At 36.7% G+C, this 26,583-nt stretch overlaps 1 protein-coding gene across 1 annotated transcript in view; it reads left to right on the top strand.

Moving 5' to 3' along the window:
• MMP16 (matrix metallopeptidase 16) overlaps positions 1-26,583 on the top strand; it is a gene marked incomplete at both ends in the record, with an annotated part of 189,149 nt that overhangs the window by 75,951 nt on the left and 86,615 nt on the right. Inside the window, one exon of the mRNA XM_080612015.1 lies at positions 18,585-18,733. Within this exon, the coding sequence (XP_080468141.1) occupies positions 18,585-18,733 (149 nt within the window). The remainder of the gene's footprint in view (positions 1-18,584; positions 18,734-26,583) is intronic.

The following is a 26,583-nucleotide window of genomic DNA, read 5'->3' as shown; positions in this document are numbered from 1 at the left end:
CATTTATCTCTGAGATGCTACTCTGGACTTAAGCAGCTTATGCTACCGCTTCAGGACTTCTGAGGATTTGTTGTAATTACCCGTATTATTCTTCTCTTTGTGGCATCTCTGAACTTTGCAAAACCATAGATACATTCAAAGTTTTACATACAAGGGTGCAGAAGATGGTTAGATTTGCTGGTTTGGATCAGAAGGATGAATGCCTCACTTGGTTGCCTGCTGTTCCGTATAGGACCCTATCTTGTTTTCATTGTCATGTTCTTTTTCCTAATTTTTTCGAGTCTATGCTTTTTAAGCTGTTCATATTTACATTCACTGTAGTATGTGCTGTCATTTGCAATTCTCTGTGAAAAAGCTGGACCCAGGAAAACAGGAAAATATAATGTGAAAATGTTGAGTATGAGCAGGGCTTAGACTAGGAAGAGAATTAAAAAAATATGTCTCAAGTCTACATTCTTTTTACAGGGAAGGGGTAACGGTATTTATCAGCATAAGTTATACAATACCTTCAGTTTCTACTCAGAAGTACAGGAAAGAGAAGTTTGTTTGTAACATGAATTCTCTTCAGGTTTTTGTCAAGCTAAATAAGCTCTTTGCGTAGCTGCTTCACCATGGTCTTTGAAAAGTACTGCCAAATAGCTGGTGCTAAGGAGTCTTCAAATTTCTGTTATGGTCTTTTAAGTAAAACATTTGTTCATATTTGTGGCTTTTCTCTGCCACAGACTCTTGCAATATTCTGTTAGAATAGAGACAGGTTTGAAACTTTCCAGCCTCTGGAGAAATACCACTGTATAGGAGGCATGCTACTTGAAGTAGTGGGAATACCTCCCCAGAGAAAGACATGAGTAGCAGCGTGGATTTGTACTCTGGTGGTTTGAATAGAAAACAAGAATGGAACCAAAGGCTGCTTATTGCTCTTTCTGTGAAATATTTTTTCATGCATATCTGTGTTATCTAAAGATCTTTCTGAATAGCAAAAATCTGAATTCAGAGCAACCTGAGGAGTCTGGGATACTGCTTATGCCATCCAAGGAAAAATGTGATTGTCCCCCAAAATAAAACAGAGTCACAATATAGGTACTGCACTAAGACCAGTTAGGGGTTCCATTATTCTACAATAAATGGTTTAGGGGAACATGCATAAAGTTCAAATAACAGCTTTTCAACCATGAAAATATCTGGTAGAAGAAAAAAAATAGAAATTTACTGAAATGGGAAAATATTTTGACATTAGATACAGTCAAATTCTGAAGATTCGGAGGGAAATTTCTGTATACGCTTTCATAAATTTTTATGACCATTTTTGAATGAATGTATGCAAAAATGCTGGAAAAATAACTTAAATTCCTGTATCTATAACACTAAACCAGGGAAAGATCCATTACTAAGAACAGATCTACTTGGATGTTCTTTAAAAATAACTTCCAAATATATCTGGTATTTCACAGGTAAAAACAGAATTTTACTGGGAGAGAACTGAATGTAATTGAATTTTATGAGTTAAAAGATGAACAAATAGTAAAACATTTTAATATGCATATTTTCAGTGATTTATTTTTCATATGTATGCATATATACTTATTTATTTACATTGTGTTTAAGTATTAATAGAAATAACCCACAGCATGCTGATGGGTACTGTATATTTATAATTCTAATGCAATAGAAATATATTTATTATCTGAAGATTAAGAGAAACTAGCAATTATTTCAGAAATGAATATATGATTGAAAGGATGGTGTGGAGACATATCTGTAAAACCAGTGAATAATACAAGAGCCAGGCAAAGATTTTTAATGTTCTAGTATTTAAAGAAGTATGGGGTTTTTATTTTTAAAAGTATGTATTTCAAAGAGAAGAAAAATTATGAATTAGCTAATGGTTAAATACACCTTATCAAGTTTGCTCTAATATCTGAATATGTAAATAAATTATAACAGTATATGTGCTTCCATTCGTGCAGTTTCTCTTTTGCAAAAGACTTAAATTGTTCTGAAACCTAAGGATTAGTGGGTATTTTTATGTATTTTATAAAGCATTAGGTTAAACATCAAGATGAAAGCAGTTCCATTATCTTCAGGAACTTTAAGGTATCAACATATGGTTTTGTTCTAATGAATCAGGAGGAAGCACAGTTTGTGTGCAGGAGAGTTTCCTCTGCTTCAGTTTCTCATCTATGAAAGGAGATTATCATTATTCCCCAGTCTGATCTGCTATAAGAAGGAATCCTTTAAATTTGTGAAATATAAATAATTTATTTTAAGGCAGTGTAAACTCCATGGTAGACTTCTATATGTATGTGTTTATGCTGTACTGAATTAAGCTCTCCACAATAAAACTTTTCTGGTCTTGTGTGGAAATTAAATTTTAAGTCTGAGTATTTAAAAATTAGAAGTTTTCAATATTTTAAAGTTAAGAAGGAAAGGAGAACATAAGCATTGGTGTCAAGAGAAAAAAAAGAAATCTTGCCAAGCATTTCTGTTACAGTGCTGAGTAGTGCACTACTTGGCACTATCTGAAATGTTTCAAGACTTTCACAAGACTGGGAACAGAAACTTTCTATATGTTCTTCTCATACTAATTAGTTGTAAGAATTTTACAAGTTTTAGTTCAAGTGTTCCGTTATGAAAAGTGACAGGTACAGAACTTGGTACATCTGTGGTCCTATGTGCCCTAGAAAAATAAACAAAATAAATAGCTCGTTTTGAGCCTGCAAGAAGATTTAATTATTTTTATTTTTAATTTTTTAATAATATGACAGAAAACTGGCTTTGGTTAGGTTTGAAGGGTTGTATATGTGTTTTCTACCTGTCTAGACCTTATGTGTACAAATGAAGCCATTTATATAAACAGCCATTGAGCCAATATATCATCTCAGACCTCAGTAGCAGACTTTTGATTCATTTCTCTCAGATTCTTTTGCCTACAAAGCAGTTCAGTGCTCACTAAAACCTCATGAATCTTCTGCAGTTCCTTGCAGCTCCAGACTGGTCTGTATTGGTCCTTCTGCAGACCTATGTCCTGTTACTTGTCAGTCCCTGCCGCTTTTTTTGATTAAGTCTTCTGCGCTGTTCCCTGGAGGCATCAACTACCAGACCTCTCAAACACTTATGATGCATATCGCTTAAATATACAGCTTTTGCTTACAGTAAGCATTTGCTGTCACAACCACATGTTTTGTGGAGCTGAGGTAAAATGAACAGCCACAGAAGAAAGGCTAATGATTTCTACATCATGATCACAAAAATGCACATCTAATAGCTACTGCCATGGTGATCTTACAAGTATTGCATCGCATCTTCCTCTTCATGAATTATTATCTCCAGGAAGATTGTTAACTGTAGGAGGAAGATAATGTGAGACCTGTTCTCATGTTGATCATCCTGCTTTCACAGGAAAGGCTGTTGGACTTCCTTGAACTAATTCTGGTTTGAAATAAAGCACATCCATTAGAGAAAAGACAATCCATCCTGATTTCCAACTTGTCAGTGAAAATAACATTTCTTAAAACTTTGAAACTTATTCCATCAGCTACTTATCCTTGCAAGGCTTCTTCCCACAGATTTTTTTGTAAGAAGTGAGTTCATGATGAGATTTTGAATTTGCTTTGAAGGAGAGTTTATTTGCTGAGTGCTATAGTACAGTTCTCAGAATGTGTCTATAGAAGTGAGTGGCTGTCAATTTTCAAGGGTGGCAGGTGAAATTCAGTGCTGGTAAGGTAATGCGTGCTAGAGGGTGTAATTTGAATTTCTCACACATGTTGCAGATTTTTAAATTAATTGTGATTACTGAGGGAAGAGACTTCGGCAATGTTTTGCACAGCTCAGCAAAAGCAGCTGCTCAGTGTGCTACAAAAGGGAAATGCTAGGACATTTAAAATATTCCAAAAATCACAAAATATTTTTGTATCATTAAGCTGACCTGTTGCTGTTTTCCTACATAGTGTTTGTTAGGTTCTGATAACTTCATCTCAGAAAGTGATTCATCAAAAAAAGAATTCTAGAAGATGGACAAGAGAAATTTGAATAAGTGCATGCCTTTTTGTAAGGGTCTATATTACTAGTGTTTCATTTGAAGAGGCTAAATAGGATCAGCCTTAAGAATTAGAAAAGCTAAACTGAGTTCTCCTATTTATATTTTAAAAAATTAAAGCAAATCAGTTAAAGTGGACAGTAAACTTTGAAGTGAAAATTGCTTTTAAACGAACAGCCTTTAACTGATGGGATGAAAATGAATTTTTCACGGTAGCCAGATTATTGCAAAATTGTCCAATAGGAAGATTCTTATTAAGGCAGGAGATGAAGCACTGTTGAGATAACCTATTGTAGAATTTCTCATACTCATTTCCCAATCATTTCTTGTGATTATAAAGGGATAATGTTTCTGGCATAAGTACATACAATCAGTTAAGAGCTTTTGATGTTATCAGATCTTTCAGTTTTACTTTGCTTTCAGATCATCTGCAAAACTTACCCAATGCTGAAGCAAGACTGCATTTCTGCACTAGAAAGAAGGTAAAGAAGGGAAGGGGAACTAGAAGTCAATTAAATTTGATGAATCTGAAAATGCAGCTTGCTGAAGACGTTTCATTAGGCATACCTCACTTTATGGTAGTATAGCTATGTGACGCTTTTTATCTCTGAAATTGAATGAGGAGAAAACTTCCAGATTTCCAAATGGAAAGTTTAGTTTCCCAAGAGTTACAATGCTGAACTTTATAGAAAAGACACATGAGATATTGCAGTGACTATAGGTACCTTTACAACTAATAGAAAATTGATTATAGTTTCTGTTAAGGTAATGTCTTAGGATCTTCAGACCTACTGCGGATTGTTAGGTGCTTGGTAACTTTGAAGCTCTGTCCTTCAGTAGTTGCAAGATAGAACTTTTTGAAGTTTGCATCATGTGGAAAACTTGGTCTCCATCACTGCTTCTCCGTACTTTATGCTATGAAGAGAAAGAAAAGAAAGATTGCGGCCACCATTTCTGTCCCTGTGTTTGCTACAGGTAGCTTTCTCAGCAATGTAGAATCATAGAATCATAGAATAGTTAGGGTTGGAAAGGATCTTAAGATGATTCATTACACCTTTGTCTCTCTAGGAACCTCTCCTTAAAGTCTTTTTGCATCTCTGCTCCTCTTTATAAGATCATCAGAGAGCTGCATGAGCACTTCAAGTACTCTTCTGTAGATTCAGGAAGTCATCTTTGCACCAGTTTCTGTTCAGATAATGGCTGCATTATTAAATCCACTATTAAACTAAAAAAAGACTTGAGTCCTAATGATATATCTAAAATTCCTTTAATAATAAATTAGATTGTTGAGTTAGAAAGCTATTACTGCTTTAAAAACTGATCTCATACAACTTTCCAAAGTTAGAAGGTAACATTAGGTATTTCTACGTTTTAGTAACATGAAATTCTCATTGTTAAAAAAGGATAGGTAACATTATACTTTATTTCAAACTGAATATTCTTAGATTGGGAGAAAGATGAAAAATTACTTTTTGTGAAAAATTGATTGCAGAAGAAAAGTATGTGGCAAGCATGTATTAAAACCAGAAATAATTTGAACCTTAGAATAGGTATGATGAAGGTCAGTTGCACACTTTTAAGGTGACTAAGGAGATGGTGCTTGATACAAATGAAATTTATAGTGCAGATGTTTATCATACAAATATTACCCTCAAACAATGCAAAAGCATACTGTTAGCCTGTAGGAAGTCAAAAACATTGCCAAGTGTCTAAAGTAAGCTCTTGTTTAAATGTCACACAGAAAACAGTACATCAGAATGAAAGCATACTTCCATGATGTCCCCCACCTATTGGAAGAGCTCAGTTGGAAATTTATTTTGTGTCCTGTTTTGGGATAGGATGTGCCAGAATAGTATATCCTAACCAGTTTATGACATGACGGTCAATCTGTATTTTTTTGTTCATTATACATGTGTCACAGGCTGGAGGGTTTTTGGGTGTTGGTTCCTTAGTTGCAGTTCTGAGGTACCTTAATCTGAAGGAGAGCTTAATGTTTGCAGAATGCAGGATTTAATTTGATTCCTGGTTTTGAGAGCTGAGAAATCAAATACTCAGTTCCTTCATTAACAATTGCTACCTCAATCACTATACAATTTTTTTTTTCACATTTCTAAGATCAAAACTGAAGAAAAAAGTGATTTTTTTCTCTTAAGCATATGTATACACACAGAGATGAACAGTTGTAAACACCCTTGGCTTTAATACATGTTCTCCTTTGCAGTTTGAATTTGAACAAAACTGTATACATACTTTTGTAAATTTTGATTTAATTGCTGAATGGGGTGATACCGGCTCTTATTTTGCCTCTAGTTTATTGTAGACTAAATCTAAAAGACTTAAACTAAAACCAAACAACACATAAAGTGCTGTTTGGGATACTTAAACATTAGGTTCACAGGATTAGCATGCTAATGACATTGCCATGAGAATACAGGACCTATGATGTTTATTAATTACAAATGTAATTTCTAAAATGTACTAGGTTACTTTTTTTGCGTATTACCCTTAATTGCATGGAAGCCTTTTCTGCTATTTTGATTGAATCTGCATGTTTGAGCAAGAGAAACAATGTATTTATACAAAAAAACGCTACAATGTCTGAGCTTTATAAATGTTACTAATGATGAGTGTAAGGAAACTATTTTCTTTTAGCAACTTATTTATTTATATGTATATAAATGTACAATTAAATTCTAATCTTGCTATTGGTTGATAGAGGCACTTGACTGAGTTCTGCCAGGTACTGACTACTCTAAGCATCCATCTGAATCTATGGCTCTTGAGAGTACTCAGGGATTCACAGCACCAGGTCATAATTAAGCAAAGCTGAAATTGTTTTAATACATTTTTAAATTGCAGTACACATTACCATAGCCCATAGGGGAGCTAATAAAAGATAATCCCGTGGTTTGCTTTGAAGCAATTACTGTATGTCCTTTTCTGCCTGGAGGAATCACCTTGTCGCATCCCTCACTTGCTTCAATCCACCACTTCCCCTTCCCCCTTTCTATTTTTGTAATCCTGCCCTCTAACAAAAATAGAGTTAGAGGATGACATCAAAAGGAGAGTTGCAGATGTACTGAAATATATGCAGTTTTTCTGTTACTTGCAGAAGGTTTACAAACAGCTGGTGAGTTAGTGTACTGCAAGCAAAATAGACTTATGAAATGAAGTATAAGGACTTCTTTAGGAAAGTAGGAGGGTAATACAGCTAGCCTGAGTTGGTACTATTCTGCCACTAATCAGCACAGAGATGGTTTCAAGGAAAGGAAATGGTTTACTTCAGAATTGATATGTCCTTATTATACCAAGCAAGATAGCTTTTTCTGCACTTTGTATCTTTTTTCTTCACCTTAACACCTATGTCAGGAGTCACCTGGGATGTAGTCCATGGTGATTTGAAGCAAAGGTATTGTTGTACCCATGCTAAATTCACATTTCTTGCTTCTTAAGATTTGAACTCTATACAGAAAAGCTTCCATATTCACCTGTTTTTATCCATGCTAAAACAGAATTTATGAAGTGATCACTGTTGAAGATGATTAATTAAAAAAAAAAGGTAAAAGTGTTTAACTGGTATTGTTATTTTTTCAGTTGTAGGACACTGTCTGGCTCCATTTATGCAAGAGGAAAATAAGACAGGTGTTATTTGCATAAATTATCAGAGAGAATCTTTATAATGAGCACGTAAAAATGGAAGTGCTGGATTCTTATTGATCCCTCTCCTCTCTGTGGCAGAGTCATCTCCCATATGCGTTTTCTGAAGAAGGGTTTGAAATGAAAGTGGGAAACATTAATTACAGATCAATATCCCATGGATACTTCTCTACTGGACCAGCATTTGCAAAATTGGGGTGTAAGTCAGAAGGTAAAAGAGGATGGAACAGAGGATGAGCTGGTTTCTGTACTGCCTTTTCATTGTTACAGACTCAGATCAGATAGAGTTACTGTGTTGCTGAGAAGAATGTCTTCATTGCAAAACAGGAAGGGGGTGGCTGGATGAAAACGTTGCCCTTCTTCCTCCCAACTGGATGTGTTGCTCCATTTCAGGGATTTTACTTCCTTTCTTCTCTATTAGCTCCTTGGCCTCCTTGCAAAAGTTACAAGGTTTTCCTTTCAAATGATATTGTGTTGTAGTATTTACTTTGTTGTTGTTGTTGTTGCTGTTGTTTTCATTCTGCTGTGTGGACCAAATAATTTGGGAAACCATGGTATTATATGTTCATTGCATTCTCTTCCTGTCTCTTCCTGGGAAGTGACAAACATAGTATCTGCAGATTTTACATGCTTTTAAATGCCATGTTCATCTTCTGTCTACAGATTTCTGCAGGAAAACATGACTTAGATTTTTCAAAGAGCTGTTATATCACTGAAACTTATCACAAACCTGATATCAGCTTGATTGTCAAAAAGAAGGGTTTCTGAAATATTGAATGATATCCAGCAAGGAGTGAGCGTCTTAAATTTTACTTCTTATATATCTGACTTTGAAAGCAGAAAACAGAAAAGAAAAAAAAGATATTTTCAATTTAAAGTGGGTTTAGTATCAGTTTATCTTAAGAAACTCTTTTAACAATAGTAAACAAACATACTGTGCCATAAAAGCTTATATTGCAAGTAGTGACATAATTAATTGCTAAAAAAGGTGTAGAAAGGAAAAAATAAAAGTAAAATCCAGCAAAATAAAGGAACTATCTGATTCAGTTAAATACCTCCTGTTAGCACTGAATGCAACTTTGCAGTTGATTTTAGCATAGGCAGTTGTTTACAGTCACAGTCTTTCAAAGACTGTGTATATGCAGTACAGTATGAGTTTGTATGCAGTGTTACCTATAAAAGTGTAGTAGACAGAATATATGAAATAGAAATCCACAAAAGATACACAATGCATTGTTGAATTTCTGTTCTTTTGCTTTAATGCAATTTTAGTTTAATCCATAATATAAAAATATTCAGGATATACAAGAAATATTCACATAGACATTTAATGGATGTGCTTATAATTCAAAATATTATGTTTTTATGTCCATAAAATGAGAAAAAAAACCCTATTATAATGAAGAAAATTAAATACAAGTGATATGGAGAAAACCAAAAAAGTTTGGTCAAGTCACATTTCATGTAAATGTTTAACTTGCAGTTCATCTGCTTCACTGATATGAACTTAAAACTGCATAAACCACAATAGTAATGTTATTTTATCTAATGTATTCAAATACCAAGTGTCAGATGTGGTTTGAATAATCATTTCCCCAAAGGAACTTTGTAGCTTGACCTTTTCATTTTATTACAATGATCTACCTTCCCACAAGCATTATTTGAGTAGCACAACACCATCTGTTGGTATATTATGTGTTTATGTATTTCCTATGTAAATGTCTTAGAACAAAGTTTTAGTACTTTCGTTAAGATAATTTGAAATAACCTATTTGAACATATATAAAAGAGCAGTGCCAATTAGTGTAATTTTGGTTAATACACTTGTACATTAGTCTTATAGTAGTATACAGATTCTATTTGATGTAACTACTGCTAATAATAATTTTACAGCCTATGAGGAAAAATCTTATGTTGCTGTTAAATTTCACTGATATGAATGCCTTTTTTTTCCAGTACATGATTGACTGCAATAATATTCTCAGAACCTAAAAGCCTATGTGACCACTTCCAGCTAGTGCAAACCACTTTGAAACTGCTGCTGGTAGAATGGTGATGGAAATAGTGTGGCAGCCCTTACAAATTCATGATGAAATGGACTGCTTTGGTTGTTTAGTATATGTTTGCAAGGGGAGATGAGTCTTTCTCTTGTGAAATCTAAAACAGAAGAAGCAAAAGTCTGCGCAAGTTCTAAGCTGTAGGATCTAAGCAGCAAACTGCTTCCCTGGTTGGTGTTCAGTTCTCTGTTTGCTTTTAGAAATAGTGAATTGGAAGAAGCGACTCTGCATTAAAATACTTTAATGGTAAGCATAGTCAAAATAATGTCAGCAATATGTAGATGGATTAGACCAAAATAATCAGCTTGCAGGTGAGATATTGCAAAGCTATTGGGATCAGAGATGCTAATACTAAGGCAGTGACAAGGTGGGATAATCTTCTGGAGTGTGATGAAAGAGTCTCTGAACTTTTGCTTTCCCTCATATATCACCAAATGACAGTTGCATTTATAGAGCATTTTATATATTCCAAGCCCTGTCTGGATTCTTGCAATGCTGTGCTGAGGGAAATTTGGAAGCATCACTCATTCTTATTTTTGCTACCACAAAAGCCAGCTGATTTTCCCAGGAACACCTAGTGGGCCTGTGGCTCAACTGGAATTGTTCTGGCTACAGTCTAATTGTTGATTTTGATATATACCAATCACCTTGATCTGGCTAGTGTTCTGGGATCTAAGTATCTGAATGAAATGAACTACACAGTTGCATATAGCAAGCCATAGAAAACAGTAAAGAAAGAGAAAAAAATTAAACCCAGCAAAGATTGAGGTTATTCCATGTAGAAACACTTGAGTAACTTCTCAGAAAACAGAGAGAGAGAATGAGGGGAAAAAAGTAAAGCTTCAGCAAATAAAATGAGTCTTATAGGGACTGGAGGTTATGGAATCTTATAGGCAATATCTGTACTCTGCAATATGATGGTTGTCAAAGAAGTAGACCACAGTTCTTGCAAAATGTATACCAGAAGCGAGACTGTGTAGCTGTCAGGAAAAATGTTGCAAAATTACAAGAAAGCTCTTCCTTAGTTTGAGATTCATAAACAAAATGTGCTGTGAGTATTGAAAGAGAGTCCTGTACAGAACTAACTTCCTGGCTTGTATTTTCATCTTTGAACGTGACATTTTTCCCTAATCTTGCAACACTCTGCTGGGTTGTTATCTCCAAGACACTCTCAAATTTTTTCAATGACTGTGGATAGCTACTAAGAATTACTCATAATTTTTTCCACTATATCTTGTTCAAAATATTAAATTACTCAATACCCCTTGTACATAGGGGTTTTCAGGCTTTCCTGTATATAAACTATTTCTTCATTTCACATTGAACTTGATAAGTGTCTATTTATGATGAAGGAATCAACTCTCTTTCTTAGTTTGTTAAGTGTAGCACAATGGGACTCTGTTGCTCCTTATAGCAGACTATCTGACTTATACTGTGTAAATACTAATAATTAGTGTTTCTATGTTCGTATTTCCTTATTCTCTGCCAGTCCTTGGGCTCTGTTTGGTAGAGTACCATGGGATAAGGCCCTGGAGAGAAGAGAGGCCCAAGAAAGATAGATAATATTCAAGGATCACCTCTTCGAAGCTCAGAAACCATGTGTCCCAACAAAAAGGAAGTTGGACAGAATGCCAAGAGGCCGGTGTAGATGAACAAGGAGCTCCTGGACAAACTCCAGCACAAAAAGGAAGTCTATGGAGGGTGGAAGCAAGGACAGGTAGCCTGGGAGGAATACAAAGAAATTGTCTGAGCAGCCAGGGGGTAGGTTAGGAAAGCTAAAACCCAGATAGAATTCAATCTTGCCAGGGACATCAAGGGCAACAAAAAAAGCTTCTATAGGTATGTCAGCGATAAAAGGGATACTAGAGAAAATATGGGCCTTCTCTGAAAGGAAATTGAAGACCGGTTACCTGGTACATGGAGACAGCTGACTTTTTTACCTCAGTCTTCCCCAACAAGTACTCCAGCCACACTGCCCAAGACACAAAAGGCAAAGGCAGGGACTGGGAGAATGAAGAACCCCCTGCTGTAGAAGAAGATCAAGTTTGAGATTATCTAAGGAACCTGAAGGTCCATAACTCCATGGGACCAGATGAGATGCATTTTTGAGTCCTGGTGGAACTGGCAGAGGAAGTGCCTAAGCCACTATTCATTGTGTTTCAGAAGTTGTGGCAGTCTGGAAAAGTTCCCACTAACTGGAAAAGGGGAAACATAATCCCCTTTTTAAAAAGGGAAAAAAGGAAGACCCAGGGACCTACAGGTTGGTCAGTCTCACCTTGGTTCCTGGCAAGATCATGGAGCAGATCCTCCTGGAAACTATGTGTCCTGGGTTCAGCAGCAGCAGTCACTTTTTCTCCTTCTTAGTAGCTGGTGCAGTGCTGTGATTTTGACTTTCGGCCTGGGAATAATACTGATGAAGGCACATGGAAAATAAGGAGGCAATTTGCAACAGCCAACATGGCTTCAGTAAGGGCATATTATGCCTGACCTATTGGCAGGGGGGGCCACAAATACAATCAGGGCTATGGAGCACCTCTCTTACAAAGACAGGCTGAGAGAGAGGTTCAGCCTGGAGAAGAGAAGGCTTCGGGGAGGCCTTTGAGCAGCTTCCAGTACCTAAAGGAGGCCTACAAGAAATCTGGAGAGGGACTTTTTACAAGGACATTTAGTGGTGGAACAAGGGGGAATGGCTTTAAACTGAAAGAACATAGATTTAGATTAAATATTACAAAGAAATTCTTTACCGTGAGAGTAGTGAGACACTGGCACAGGTTGCCTAGAGAAATTGTAGATGCTCCTTCCATTGAAATGTACCGAGCCAGGTTGGATGGTGCTGAATGAGCTTGATCTACTGAAAGTTGTCCCTGTCCATGGCAGAGGGACTGGAACTAGATGATCTTTGAGATCCCTTCCAACCAAAACCAAGCTGTGATTCTGTGATCTTCTCTACTCCCTTGCTTCAGATGTTTGTACACATAGGTAAGAACCCCCTTGAGCTTCTACTCTAGGCTGAACAGTCCCAGGTGTCTTAGTCTTTCCTCATAAGAGAAATTCAAAAAATCTTTGATCACTTAAATCATCTTCATAGCCCTAGAAAGTTTGTTGGAGTTTTTTTGTTGGCTTTTTTGTTTGAGTTTTCTCTGTGGGTTTTGTTTGTTTGTTTGCTTTTTGTGGGTTTGTTTTTTTGTGTGTGTATGTTTTGGTTTTTGTGGGGTTTTTTTCCCCTGAAGCATGGCTTACCAAGCTCAAATATTCGACACTGGATCCTTAGCTCTGCAGAGCATTTCATATTTTCTTAGAAGCTATAGAAATTCTAGTAAGATGAAAGGATAGTGTATCCAAAAATGTGCTCTATGATTGATTGTTTACATCTACTAGAAGTGTTAGTTTTATTTGTGGAAGTGTTTCCACTGGTCTGGGTCCATGCCAGATTTCTGCACAGATTTCTATTGGTGAAGAAAATTTCCTTTTCCTTAAGCAACTAACGAATAAGTTTCCCATTCTGCAGTCAGTTATAAATGCGCGTACTGTTACAGGGAAAGGTGAAGGTACAAAGAGTTTCTTTCCAGGGCAAGGATTTGTGTCAAAGTTGTTATACCACTAACCCAATCCTAGTACAGACACTCAGCAGAAGTAGTGAATGAACAGTGTAACTCCTGCCTTTGGAGCTGGGTAGTATTTGATCCCTGTTCCAAGTGTATGTCAGAGTCTCTCAAGCACAGTGTTACATGCAGATCCTACATCTGCCACTTACTGATATGTCCCCACCTGCCTGGAATTTTCAAATGGCTCTATCTTGATGCTCTTGACTGCTCTTTTATGCCTTCCACTCCTTCTGCTCTCAAGCTATATTGTTTTCAACATGCATAAGTGTGACAGTAAAGCTAAATGTGTAGAACTTCAATTATAAATAAGAGGAAATCAGCCAAACTGTTGTGGTTTTGGGTTGTTTTATTTTTTTATTTTGCCTTTTATTTTTGCCACTCCTGGACTCTTGAGTTCAGTACAAGTCATTAATCAGACAAGTCCTTGGGTTGCAATCTTTATTCTTACAATGGAGTTACCTCTCATTGGAACAGGAGCTTCCTTTTTAATATCTCAGTCATCATACACTTCTGTGGGGAAATTCCTGACACTGTCCCCTCTGTCCTTACTTCATATAGCAAGAGACATACAAGATTATGTATTGGTAAATCTGGTTTGCACTGTCTGATACTTATGTAATACGAATGTTCAGCTTCACATCCATTTGGTAGCCAGAACACAGGAAAAGCAGTAAGCATATACATACTAGAACAGTGGAGATGATACTGCAACTAGTTTTGAGCTATCTAGCTGCAGCAACACTAAACTCAGTGGGGCCTAATTTGTCTTCTTTGGCCCACTGTGAGCTCAACTCTGTTACTTCTAGTACTGCATCTAAGTATTTACTGTAGTGCAGTCTGTCAGCTAGACATCCCAGTTTTCTGAATCACTTAGTGCTTGTTACAAATTCTGTAGTCTGCAATAAAGATTGACACCTTTAATGTGTCTAAGACTGTGCCAATAGCACATGTACATTGCTTTTTGGAGGGGTTGTCACAGTAGTTCACAATAAAAGAAGTTGGTCACTTTCTAGTTTAGGTCATTGGAGAACTGAAGTTTCCAGTTGGTATTATGACTTTTTCTTCCTGGTACGTTGATAATGACTAAAAAGATTGTTGCTTGGTCTGGGGATGATTCCTTCCGTTCAACATCTTTTCCACCCTGCTATATGTTTTCCAAGAAGTGGATTTGTTTGTGAGCTTCAAGCCATTCCAGATGAATGCATTCTGAGCATGCAGGCTCTTTTTTTAGCTGTTAAAGATCAGTTATTTTGAATTACAACCATAGGCAGAAAACCAATCATAATCATTATGCTATTATATTATCTATCGTAAATCTTAATCTAATTCTGTAGTCATTTCTGATAGGCTAGGTTAGACTCTTGTGCGGTATATGTTCTTGTTACATGCTTTTTTTGGAATTATTTTTCTCACTAGATAGCTACCATAAACCATATATCCAGTCTGTAAATTCAGTTCAATATCTTCTGTTAAGAAGAGAAAACATCACCAGTGAGGAACTGGTGGCATTAGAAATATGAGGTAGGAAAACCAGTGGAAGACTCTCCATAATGCTCTGTGTAAACACTTCTGTGTCACTTTTCTGTCTATCTGGCTATCAAGTTGTCACTGAAAAGTCAGTATTAGCTGTAATAGGTCCATAATTAAAACATAACACTAGCCATTGGCCTAAATGGAGAAATGATGTGGTCACATGGATGCTAATTCTGGAGTCAGCTTATTTCTCCATACCGTAATAAAAGCCTTCAATCTGTCTTCAAAATGACATCAGTACTTGAACTGCTAAATCCTATGGTGATCAGTGTAAGTTAGATTCTTAAATGTATGCTTTTAAAAACATAAATCTCCTGAATTACTCAGACATTTTAAATAATTTCGCTTAGAGTGTCTTTGGTGCAAGTGTATTAAAAACAGAAGTCAAAATACTTTGAAATTCTGACATCTCACCATTTTACTCAGTACAGATAGGAATTTTGTTTGCATGATAAAAATCTAAAAAATGGAACAGGAATACATGAATAATAATAATATGCAGCTGCACAAATAACAATTACAAAATTGTTTTGATCTGTGCTTTATTAGACTGTTTGATTTACTAAGCTTTATGGTTCACAGAACATAATTGTACTGTATCTTATACTATGTACTGTCATTCAGGAACATTAATAATTTGTTGATAATTTCTGTCTTAGAAATCAGTCAGCGGTCTGAAACTCTGATTATATTAATAATATTCTGGCTTAATCTTTAATGATGATATATGGGTTTTCTTTGTTCTTGGTAAGTTTGGTGTCATCAGACTGTTTTTTAAGACCTTTTTTTCCTGTAACCGCATGCACATTTATAACTGAGGAATCTGAGGAGCACACAGGAGCCAGATTTGTTGTCTCTTCTGTGATCCTTTCTCACCAGGACAAAACACTAAATGCTACTAGTTCTCAATCATCTTGCTTTCGGAAGGTCATCTGACTTTCTGGTATGTCGGCTGTGTCTTCTAGTTGATATTTTGAAGGCTGAAGGAAGACCTAGGTGGTCTCCTTCCTTTGTTCAATAGTAGGGAATGACTATCAGGCATAGAATCGCAGAATCATTAGGGTTGGAAAGGAGCTCTGGAGATATCTAGTCTCACCAAGTCATAGAATCATCCTGTATTTAATTTGCATTTATGTCTTCTTAGAAGGCAAAAGGCTACACTATTGTCTCCTGATGTTTCTGAGACACCTCTCTTTTCCTTGTCTGTGTCTGCAGAGGTATGCTGCTAGATTCCAGTTTGTGCTCTCTAGTCCACTTTTCCCATGAGCAGTACTCCCCAAGCTATATTTTGTCTCTTTCTTTTAGCTTTTCTAATTCAGGTATCTGAAGGTTCAGCTCCTGGTAAATTTGGTTGCTTGTAACTCCATACTTCTGTCTCCTTCAGTTATGCCACAGTAAGGATGATACGTGATGATACGTGGCCTCACAAGCCTACCAAGCAATTTCATGTGCCCCTTTCATGAAGAGAGCTTCATGAAAAGCCCTGCTCTGTGTCTGCATACAAAATTCATGCTGAGAAGGTGGCAAGGTAGTGTCATCATTTGAGACAGCAGTGGCATGCTGCTCAAAATAATTTTTCTTCCCTGACTGATCACTTGTTTTAATATCACTGACATAAGAAGATGAATCTCAAAATAACACCATTCTTAAATACATGCATTTTTAATATTAATTCAAATGGACTCTACATTGAAATCAACCCCTTCTGTGTCAAAATGATTTCTTCCTTCCATGCTCTTGTTTCCACATACTGCATTGCTCCTGCCAACCTTCTAGCTCAATCTGGCCTTTCAAAGCTATCTTCCACTAGTGGAAGGAAAAACAGACTGCCTGTGCAAAGCAACACATAAACTAAATCATTTGTGTGATCACCAAATCTAGGAAAAATCTAGTGTTCATAAGTTTGCTCTTGAAGCTGAAAAGTGCAATAAGTCAGGAGTATGTAAAGTTGGATGTAGGTACTGAGTGTAGCAATTAATTTATACTGGAAATAACATCTTCCTACCTATTAGACAAAATTTTGTTCTTATTCTGAACAGCTCTTGTATATAGAGATAGTGTGAAGGTGGAAGAGGTTGAGCTGGATCTTAATCCTGTTTGTACTGTATCTCCCTGTTGTGTGGAGCTTACAAACGTTGAGATTGTGTCTGAACTGCATTATGGGAGGGTAAGCCTTTTTAAGTTAGAGATATCTGAACTCATACTCTTAAGATTTCCCCCATCTTTAATGCTAGTTTGATCTTTTCATTTACACTGAGCCAGTGTTCAGCTATAATACACATTCAGTATTAGTAAAGTGAGCCATAGCAATGAGTTCACCTATCTTGAGGTTCTTCACGGGGTCTGTAAAAGAGCAGTACACCACCAACATGGTTAACCTCCTATGGAACTGAATCAGTAGACCCTGCAAGATAAACTTAAGGTTGAAAATTGCAGACCACACAGTTTGGTGTTAGCGTGTGTATAGACAGTGTGTATGAAAGTATAAAAAACTCAGAAGTGTTGTATGAAGCAGACAGAGCCCATAGCACACTATAAGGGGAGAGTAGGTGTATAGCATTCATTAATGTAATGATTCAGAATCCGTGAACTGGGACTGATACATTCGAAAGAAGTGGCTGAAACTATTTTTTTTTTTTTTTTTTTTTTTTTTTAGCTCTTTATTCTTTTTTTATAAAGCAAACATTTTTTGGGTCACAAGTGCTTTGTTACTGGGGAAGCTGCAGCCATGTCTTGGCAATTGGCAATATATGTACCTTTCATTCTAGTGAGTAGTTCCAGTCCTTAGATAAAAAGTGAAGACATTTTTAAAGATGTATCAGCGCACTCATTGCCTTAGAAGTCTTACACTGTGTTTTGTATAGGCTAGATTTTGATACTGTTTAGAAACATTAAGATAACCACAGCTACTCATTTAGAAACATTGCCTCGAGAGGACAATGTGTTTCAGAGGGTTTTTCCAGGTATTCTTAAAGATACTGGCTTTAACCCATAAAGCTCTCAGTTATTTGGACATACCTTCTCCTCCTCATTTCTACACAATTAAGAGCATAAACGGTTGGCACTGAATCCATCTTGATTTAAAAAGGAAGATCCTCTTATAAGGGAGTTTCCTGTAAGTGGGAACAGACTGCTACTTCACTATCTCTTGGCCATCTGCTTTGCCTATAAGTATGTAGTTTTGATAGTCTTCTCGGAAAGCTGAATGTCTCCCTGCTCCTCTCTTTCATGTTCTTTGAGAGATGATAACAATATAGTGTAACTGTGTGAGAACTATTGTGGATTTATTGTTGTAGTTGGTGAATACTATCATGTACCCTGTAGACAGTCAATTAGATGTGGCATATATTGTAGATTTTATATTTTGTCTGCTTAAAATTTTCTTGAAGTGCCTAGAGCCATGGTTAAGTGCTTTAGTTGTACACTAAATAAATAATTGAAGCAGGCAGTTTCAGATAATAAAGAGAGCTAGCTTCTGGGTAGAAAACATTGTACGTCCTAAAACAGCAGTATCTTTAATAAAGGAGGTTAAATAAAAGCCTCAAAGAATTTATTCTTTCAAAAAAAATCCAAATCCCCAGACTAATAGGATTTATGCTTGGTGAATTAGAAGCTTCATTATATATGGTACAAAATTACTAGGGAGCATTTTATTTACCTCTAATTTCTATTTAATAGCCGCTGCACTTGTCATTGCAGGTATGGTTACAAAAGTATGGCTACCTTCCACCAACTGACCCCCGAATGTCGGTGTTGCGCTCTGCAGAAACCATGCAATCAGCTATAGCTGCCATGCAGCAGTTCTATGGCATTAATATGACAGGAAAAGTGGACAGGAACACAATTGAGTAAGTAACCAGTACTGAACTGCTCTTGACTTTTCTGTTTCAAGCAGGATAAAATAGAACTGGAAAAAGGTTACAACACATGGAGCAGGGTGACTGGGATATTCAAATAGCGTGGCAGCTTCAGATGGGAAGTTAAAATGTTTCTCTTTCTCCTTGCTTTTTTTTTTTTTTTTTTAACATCCTCTGTATTTCATGGCAGCAGGTTAGACACCTGCCTAACTGCTGTCTGCCTTTGGGCAGGTGATTTGTAAAGAAAATGTTTCAGGGCTACCTGAAGAAAGTGCCATAATTTTATGAATGTGGAAGTGGAGAAACCCATGCAAAATCGACAAGAATTCCTGATATGTCTTTTCTTACTGGAAAATTTCTAGTGTAAATTTCCTTATCCTCATTGAAAAAAAATTTAGCACACTCCATTAGCCTAATCATTTGATAGTTTCCTGTGAGAAAAGACCAGATGTGGTCATTTTAGCATGCAGTAAAATTGAAATAATTTTGCATGCCCTTTTCAATTCTGAATTTTGTAAGGCCAGCAGTATCTTATTGTCAAACTGAACACAGAGAAACTGTGAAGCAAAGCTATTAAAAGGCACTTCCAAACAACTCTACACTATGCCAAATTTAAAAATGTGATGGGAAAATAATACTAATGAGTATTAGTGCACAAGTAAGAAAATGCATCTGGGATTAAAACAGCAAGGGAAGTGTTTATATCCCTGTACTTGACACTTGTGAGGCTGCACCTTGAATACTGTGCTCAGTTTTGGGCCCCTCACTACAGGAGAGATATTTTGTTGCTGGAGCAGGTCTAGAGAAGGGCAAGAAAGCTAGAGAAGGGCCTGGAGCATAAGTGTGATGATGAACGGTTGAAGGAACTGGGGTTGTTCAGTCTGAAGAAAAGAAGGCTCAGGGGAGACCTTATTGCTCTCTACAAATACCTGAAAGGAGGTTGTAGCAAGGTGGATGTTGGTCTCTTCTCCCAAGGAACAAGTGATAGGACAAGAGGAAGTGGCCTCGAGCTGTGCCAAGGGAGGTTTAGGCTGGATATGAGGAAGAAAATTGTTCTCCGAAAGAGTTGTCAAGAACCGGAACAGCCTGCCCAGGGTAGTGGAGGTATGTAAAAGACGTGGAACTTAAGGATGTTGATGTAGCACTCAGGGACATGGTTTAGTGATGGACTTGGCAGTGCTAAGTTAACAGTTGGACTCAATAACCTTAAACGCCTTTTCCAACCTAAACAATGCTATGATTCTAAGATTTTAAGTGCTTGTTGGACTCATTCCAAGTAAAATGGAATAAAGATTATCTTATGATTTTAGAAAAAGTTACTTTGTTTGAAAAGTAAGCAATTATAAAATAGTAGCAAAAGAGTACTGTCACTAGATACTCAACATTTACTTCATTGAAATGTTTCTACTACTTCTCTAAAATGCTTTTTAGTGTGTGTGTGGGGAAAATCCTCTGTCATGTTCCATTTCCCAGCCCTAACTCGATGTGTCATCTTTCATTATTCTTTTGTGGTAAAGTAGCTGGCATGAATGATTTTTCTATCATTTAGAGTTTAGGGAAGAGACTACCCAAAATGCTGGCAGGATTGGAAAAATCATTTTATTTCATTGATGCATGCATTATTGCATTGAAAAGCAATAAAGCAAAGCAGATTTTAGGGCTGCCCTGAGGGAAGGTGAGTTGATCGCACGTCCCTCAGTTTAGGAATTTAAACTGCCTTAGAACATGCAGTGCAGTATCAGTAAGCGTCTTGTGAGAGAGCCGTGCTCAGAAGTATTTTTATGATTCATTCTGCAGGGTGGAGAGACTAGGCTCTTTACACAGCTTCAGGAATTGATCCTTGAGGGGAGAGTGCTCTACCTGTCACTAGTAGCCCTTTAAAGACACATTAGTGGCAGCTTTGTAAGAGTCAGTATGTTTCACTAAAAGGAAAATAGTTTGTTCATAGTACCTAAAGAAAACCTAAAGAAAAGCAGAGGCCATCTCTTTGTTTAGAAAAAAAAATATCTCTTTATTTAAAGTACTAGCTAGTGAGTTGAAAAAAAATGAAACAAAACAATTGCAAAGGGAAGAGGTTTATGTTTGCTAAACTGGACTTGTTGGCCAGCATGTCAGCAAAGTTATCTCACTTATTCTGCTATGTAAGAGACAAAGGAATCCATCTATGCAGCAGTCCAAAACATCAGTTTTACAGTCTGGTGGATATTAAGTCTTACAAACCTTTTGATGCATTTTCTTTTACACACAAAGGTATATTAGCATGGCAGTTCTTAGCTACATATAACTCATGCTGGATGAATTCTGCATTTAGTTACACATTTGGAGTTACGTAAAGTTGAATCAGGTTGGGAACAGAACTGATTCTTAAAGACTTGTCACATTTACATTCATGTTAAGAAAAAATCTCATTAAACTAAAGTGGCCTCAATTTACCATCAGTTAACACTAGTGAATATTCTTGGGATGTATGACTGTATAACAAAGGATAATTACTATTTATTTGTAGTTAATTTATGGCAGTATTTTGTAAATATTTGAAATAATTTTCTCTTTCATCCTCACAGAAAGTATACATACTCTCTTTTGGCCAGAAATATGTGGTAATTTACCATTGTTTTCTGTGTGATTAATATGTTATAATCACTTACAATGCTGAGATTACAAAATAAAAAAGTACAGCACGAACCTCATAGAAACAATATGTTATCATCTTGTGCATGAGGATTTGCCTGCTTCTCAAGCATGTTTTGAGAAGAGATTACGATGTGCCTCTTTGTCTTCAGAAGGACAAACAACTAAATGAAGTTATAGTAAGAACTTGATAGGGACCAACTTTAGGGGTATTACAAAAGAAATAATGTCCTGCAGCATCGTGATCAGAAGTCTCCTGGGGGGATTTTATTGCTCTGGAAAAAAAGATAATCCCTCAATGAATACTTTGGCATGCATAAATATGAACAGCATTCATCTTCCCCTTACTCGTCACCACTCACTTCTTTTTTTGCTATAGTTTTTGTTTGTTGCTCAAGTGGCTTGAAAAGCATGATGCTTACTTATTGCTGGGGATAGGGAAGAATGGTAGAAAGAGATTTCAATATAGTGGTGTTAAAATATGAGTAACGTTCCGGATACAAGTATAATGACAATGGCAAACCCAATGAAAATCCTGACATTTGCATGGGTTATTACAGTATTTTCTGTGATTCATTTATATATTACCAAACACATTCAATGATTCATTAAAAAAGAGACTACTGAAAATGGACCCACTGTTGATATCCTGGTCTTTCACATCCCTAAACCAAACATGCTGAGTAGGAAGACTAGATTAAATTTATTACCTAATTAGTTGTCTTTTATTAAAACTGCTATACATGTTAATTTCCAAAACATGTTTTGCAGTTTAAAGAGGTATATTACAAACATCTTGGTATACAGATAGAATGGTTCTGTATAGGATGATGACTAAAGCTGTGCAATAGTAACAAAGCATTTGTTTTATTTTAATGTCATCCTTTATAAATAAATGTCAAATGTGCTTATATTAATGCTCAGATGAGCTTCTACATTTAGCTGGCGAATGAAGTTGCTAAGCCACTGTCCATCATATTTGAAAAATCATGGCAGTCAGGTGAAGTTCCTGATGACTGGAAAAAGGAAAATATAAACCCCGTTTTCAAGAAGGGGAAAATGAATGACCCAGGGAATTACAGACCAGTCAGTCTCGCCTCTGTGCCTGGCAAAATCTTGGAGCAGATTCTCCTGGAAAGCATGCTAAGGCACATGAAAAACAAGGAGGTGGTTTGTGACAGCCAGCATGGCTTCACTAAGGGGAAATCCTGCCTGACCAATTTGGTGGCCTTCTATGATGGGGCTACGAAACTGATGGAGAGGGGCAGAGCAGTTGACGTCATCTACCTGGACTTGTGCAAAGCCTTCGACACTGTCCCACGCGACATCCTTGTCTCTAAATTGGAGAGACATCAATTTGATGGGTGGACCACTCGGTGGATAAAGAACTGGCTGGATGGCCACATGCAAAGAGTTGTGGTCAATGGCTCGATGTCCGGTAACGAGTGGTGTCCCTCAGGGATTGGTGTTGGGACCGGTCTTCTTCAACATCTGTGTTGGTGACATGGACAGTGGGATTGAGTGCGCCCTCAGCAAGTTTGCCGATGACACCAAGCTGTGTGGTTCAGTTGACACGCCGGAGGGAAGGGATGCCATCCAGAGGGACCTTGACACGCTTGTGAGGTGGGCTGATGCCAACTTTATGAAGTTTAACCATGCCAAGTGCAAGGTCCTACACCTGGGTCGGAGCAATCCCAGGCACGGCTACAGGTTGGGCAGAGAAGAGATTCAGAGCAGCCCTGCAGAGAAGGACTTGGGGGTGTTGTTCGATGAGAAAATGAACATGAGCCGGCTTCAGGGTGTGCTCGCAGCCCAGAAAGCCAACCGTATCCTGGGCTGCATCAAGAGGAGCATGATCAGCAGGTTGAAGGAGGTGATCCTGCCCCTCTACTCTGCTCTTGTGAGACCTGACTTGGAGTATTGTGTGCAGTTCTGGTGTCCTGAACATAAAAAGGACATGGAACTGTTGGAACAAGTCCAGAGGAGGGCCACGAGGATGATGAGGGGACTGGAGCACCTCCTGTATGAAGATAGGCTGAGAAAGTTGGGGCTGTTGAGGCTGGAGAAGAGAAGGCTGCGTGGAGACCTCATAGCAGCCTTCCAGTATCTGAAGGGGGCCTACAGGGATGCTAGGGATGGACTATTCATCAGGGACTGTAGTGACAGGACAAGGGGTAATGGGTTCAAACTTAAACAGGGGAAGTTTAGATTGGATGTAAGGAAGAAATTCTTTCCTGAGAGGGTGGTGAGGCACTGGAATGGGTTGCCCAGGGAGGTTGTGAGTGCTCCATCCCTGGCAGTTTTCAAGGCCAGGTTGGATGAGGCCTTGGGTGGCATGGTTTAGTGTGAGATGTCCCTGCCCATGTCAGGGGGGTTGGAACTAGATGATCTTACAGTCCTTTCTAACCCTAACTATTCTATGATTCTATTATTCTAACCAAGCTTACATCAAGGTTCATAATAAAAATGTAATCATATTTATGTGGGATCTCTGTTGTTTATATGTTAATTATCAATCACAGAGTAAGCATGAATGATAAATTTTGAGCTGTTGAAATTGACTCAGTGGTCTATTGTATTCATAAAGCTATACATAATGTCTTGTACCCTCAGCAAACCTTCAATGAGAATGAATGTCTTGCTGGCAAGTCATCATCAGTAGCAAGGCTAAAAGATAGTATTTTATATCAGTTTTTGACTCTCCTCACCAGAAGTTTAAGGGTACCAATCCATTCAGTAGTTTTCTTAAATAAATGTTAATTTTTTTTCCATCCACTAAATCGTCACGTTAGACTTTTTTTTTGGTTGGGTTTTTTTTTTTTTTTGACTATAACTCTTCAAAGAAAAGAAAAACAGAACCTACCAACAATAAAAACATTATACAGATGAAGCAGCGGTTTTGATCAAGGGCAAACGAGAGGAAACAATTAACCAAAGACGGGGGTCTTTGAGTGTTTTGATTCTGTGTTACACCAAAACTTTTTCCTGAAAGCTTAAGAAAGTGAGGTAACAGGAAGAGTTTCTTCTCTCTGAGAAGTTCAGTTTTAGCTCTTGCTCTACTAGAAGAACAGTTTTGCTGCCTATTTTTATTTTAATGTTCTCAGATTTTCTTTCAGTCTAAATTGTTTTAATTCTCTTGACATATATAGCTCCTCAAGATTCACACTAATGGAGCTAAGAGCGGAACTTGATGTGACATACTCTACAGATAGATTACATTAGTCACATTTAAGTCCCCTTAATGAGTACTGATAAAATATTAATTTTGAGGGGCTGCTGCATAAAAGATTTCTACAAGTTCAGAAACAAACAGATGCAAGACAGGCAAATTCATTACCCATATTCACCCTTCTAAAAATGAAAACCAATTATTTAAAAAAAAAATAAAAATTGAGTTTGAACAAGCAATCAAGAACGTGGAAGACTTTGATCATATTGTTAAAAGCAGCTATATTTGGAAGAAAATGGAAATTAGTGTTTTGTCAATTTCCCCACAGATGGAAGACACTATGTGTATATATATATACTTATATTTATATATATAGTGTGTATATACACTAAGTATAACCAAATATCATGAGCATTAATTCTTACTATGGACAAAAGTCTTAAAGTCATTTTGAGAACAATTACACTTAAAAAAATATTTTTAACATATTAAGAAAAGAAGAAAATTTATGTGCCAGAAGTTGTTAACATTTTGCCTCATTTCTATACTAGAAAATACTGAACTTGGTACTAAGCATGTGATAATTTCTCTAAAATTCTGACTGCTAAACTTAGCTAAGATCTAAGTGATAGATCTAGTGGTAGTCCAGGTCTTCAGCTTCAAATTGCATTTTCCCTTAAATTTTACATGAAGGTAATTTCCTGAAAGCTAGTGAACAACTTGCACAAAGGCTTCTGTTTGATTTACATTGGGATTTATATTGTGTGTGAACCACAGTCCCAGTCTTCATGTAAGAACAGTAAGAACATTAGTGGGCCAGACAGCACAACAACATGGAACATCCCTTGCCTGTCCAAACCAATCAGGAATCAAGCATAATGATCTTGATATGTACCACTTCAAAATCAGTGCAGGAGCAAATTGTGACTGCTTGAATTTCATAACATTATTTTGGGCTGTGTTTTGTTTTGCTAAAAATGGATTGTCAGTAGTTCTAGTAAGTTAACACAATGTTGAAATTTGAATCTATGCTACCTACTGTTCTTGACTTTTTGTATTAAATCCTAAGTCTAAACCATTCTATGCTAACATTATTTTCTGTAAGATTATTGAACCTTTGACATAACTGGAGAGATTATTTCAATGACAGCTTTGAAGATTAACTTTCAAATTCACAGCTTGGAATATTGATATTTGCCTGAACCTGGTTTGCTAGTGAGCAAATCTTCTTATTAAAATAGGTCTCCATCAGTTAAGCTAAATAAGTTAAACTTTTCTTTATGGGGGGAGGCAGTTCAATTGATTTGAAGTCATTGTCCTTGGAACAATACAAGTGATCCATTATATATACAAGACCTTGACATTTTTGTACAGTGTTTCCAATGAAATATAATAGTTATTTGGTTTTACTTTATTCCTTGGGTCTTTCTTTTGATGTAGTGATGTCACTTTAAGGTGAGAACAGTGATCTTTTGTTACATTTATGTCTTCTTCTGCAATGTATGTGTGCAGTTTCAATAGCATAATTTACTGTATCATTAAAATACATGGTAACTGCATGCTGATCTAACATGCACTGCAAAAAAATATTATTGACAACGTGTCTAAAAGTTTTCTGAGGTCTGAACCAATTTTAATCTCATTTGCTGAAGTGTATATATGCTATCATTTTACTAAGAAAAGAACTGCCATTTGGTCTATAACTAAAATCTGCTTCTTTCATTCAGTTTCTTTTCTTATTAGAGCAAATTAAACTTTTCAATAATATTTCATCCCAGAAGTTGCTAACATCCTCTTTGTTGAATTGACACTTCTTCTAAAAAAACCAGAGGAACCTGTAGTAAAGTTGTAGGGTGTTTCAGCAAAAACTGGTGGGGTAAAGTTTTATAGATTGTGTAGTACTGTCTTTGCAGACACAAGGGAAAGGAGATTGTCTTCCATGAAGATACAAATGATAGCCAGCTCTTTTCTGTGCCACACATACTTTGTAATTATTCTGACCAGAAATTACAGAAATAGTTACTTACTTGAAACAGGAGAC

The sequence above is a fragment of the Psittacula echo genome (assembly GCF_963264785.1).
Source record: "Psittacula echo genome assembly, chromosome: 2".
Taxonomy (NCBI): domain Eukaryota; kingdom Metazoa; phylum Chordata; class Aves; order Psittaciformes; family Psittacidae; genus Psittacula; species Psittacula echo.
Note: the sequence above shows the minus strand (reverse complement) of the source record. Positions and strands in the feature narration are given on the sequence as shown.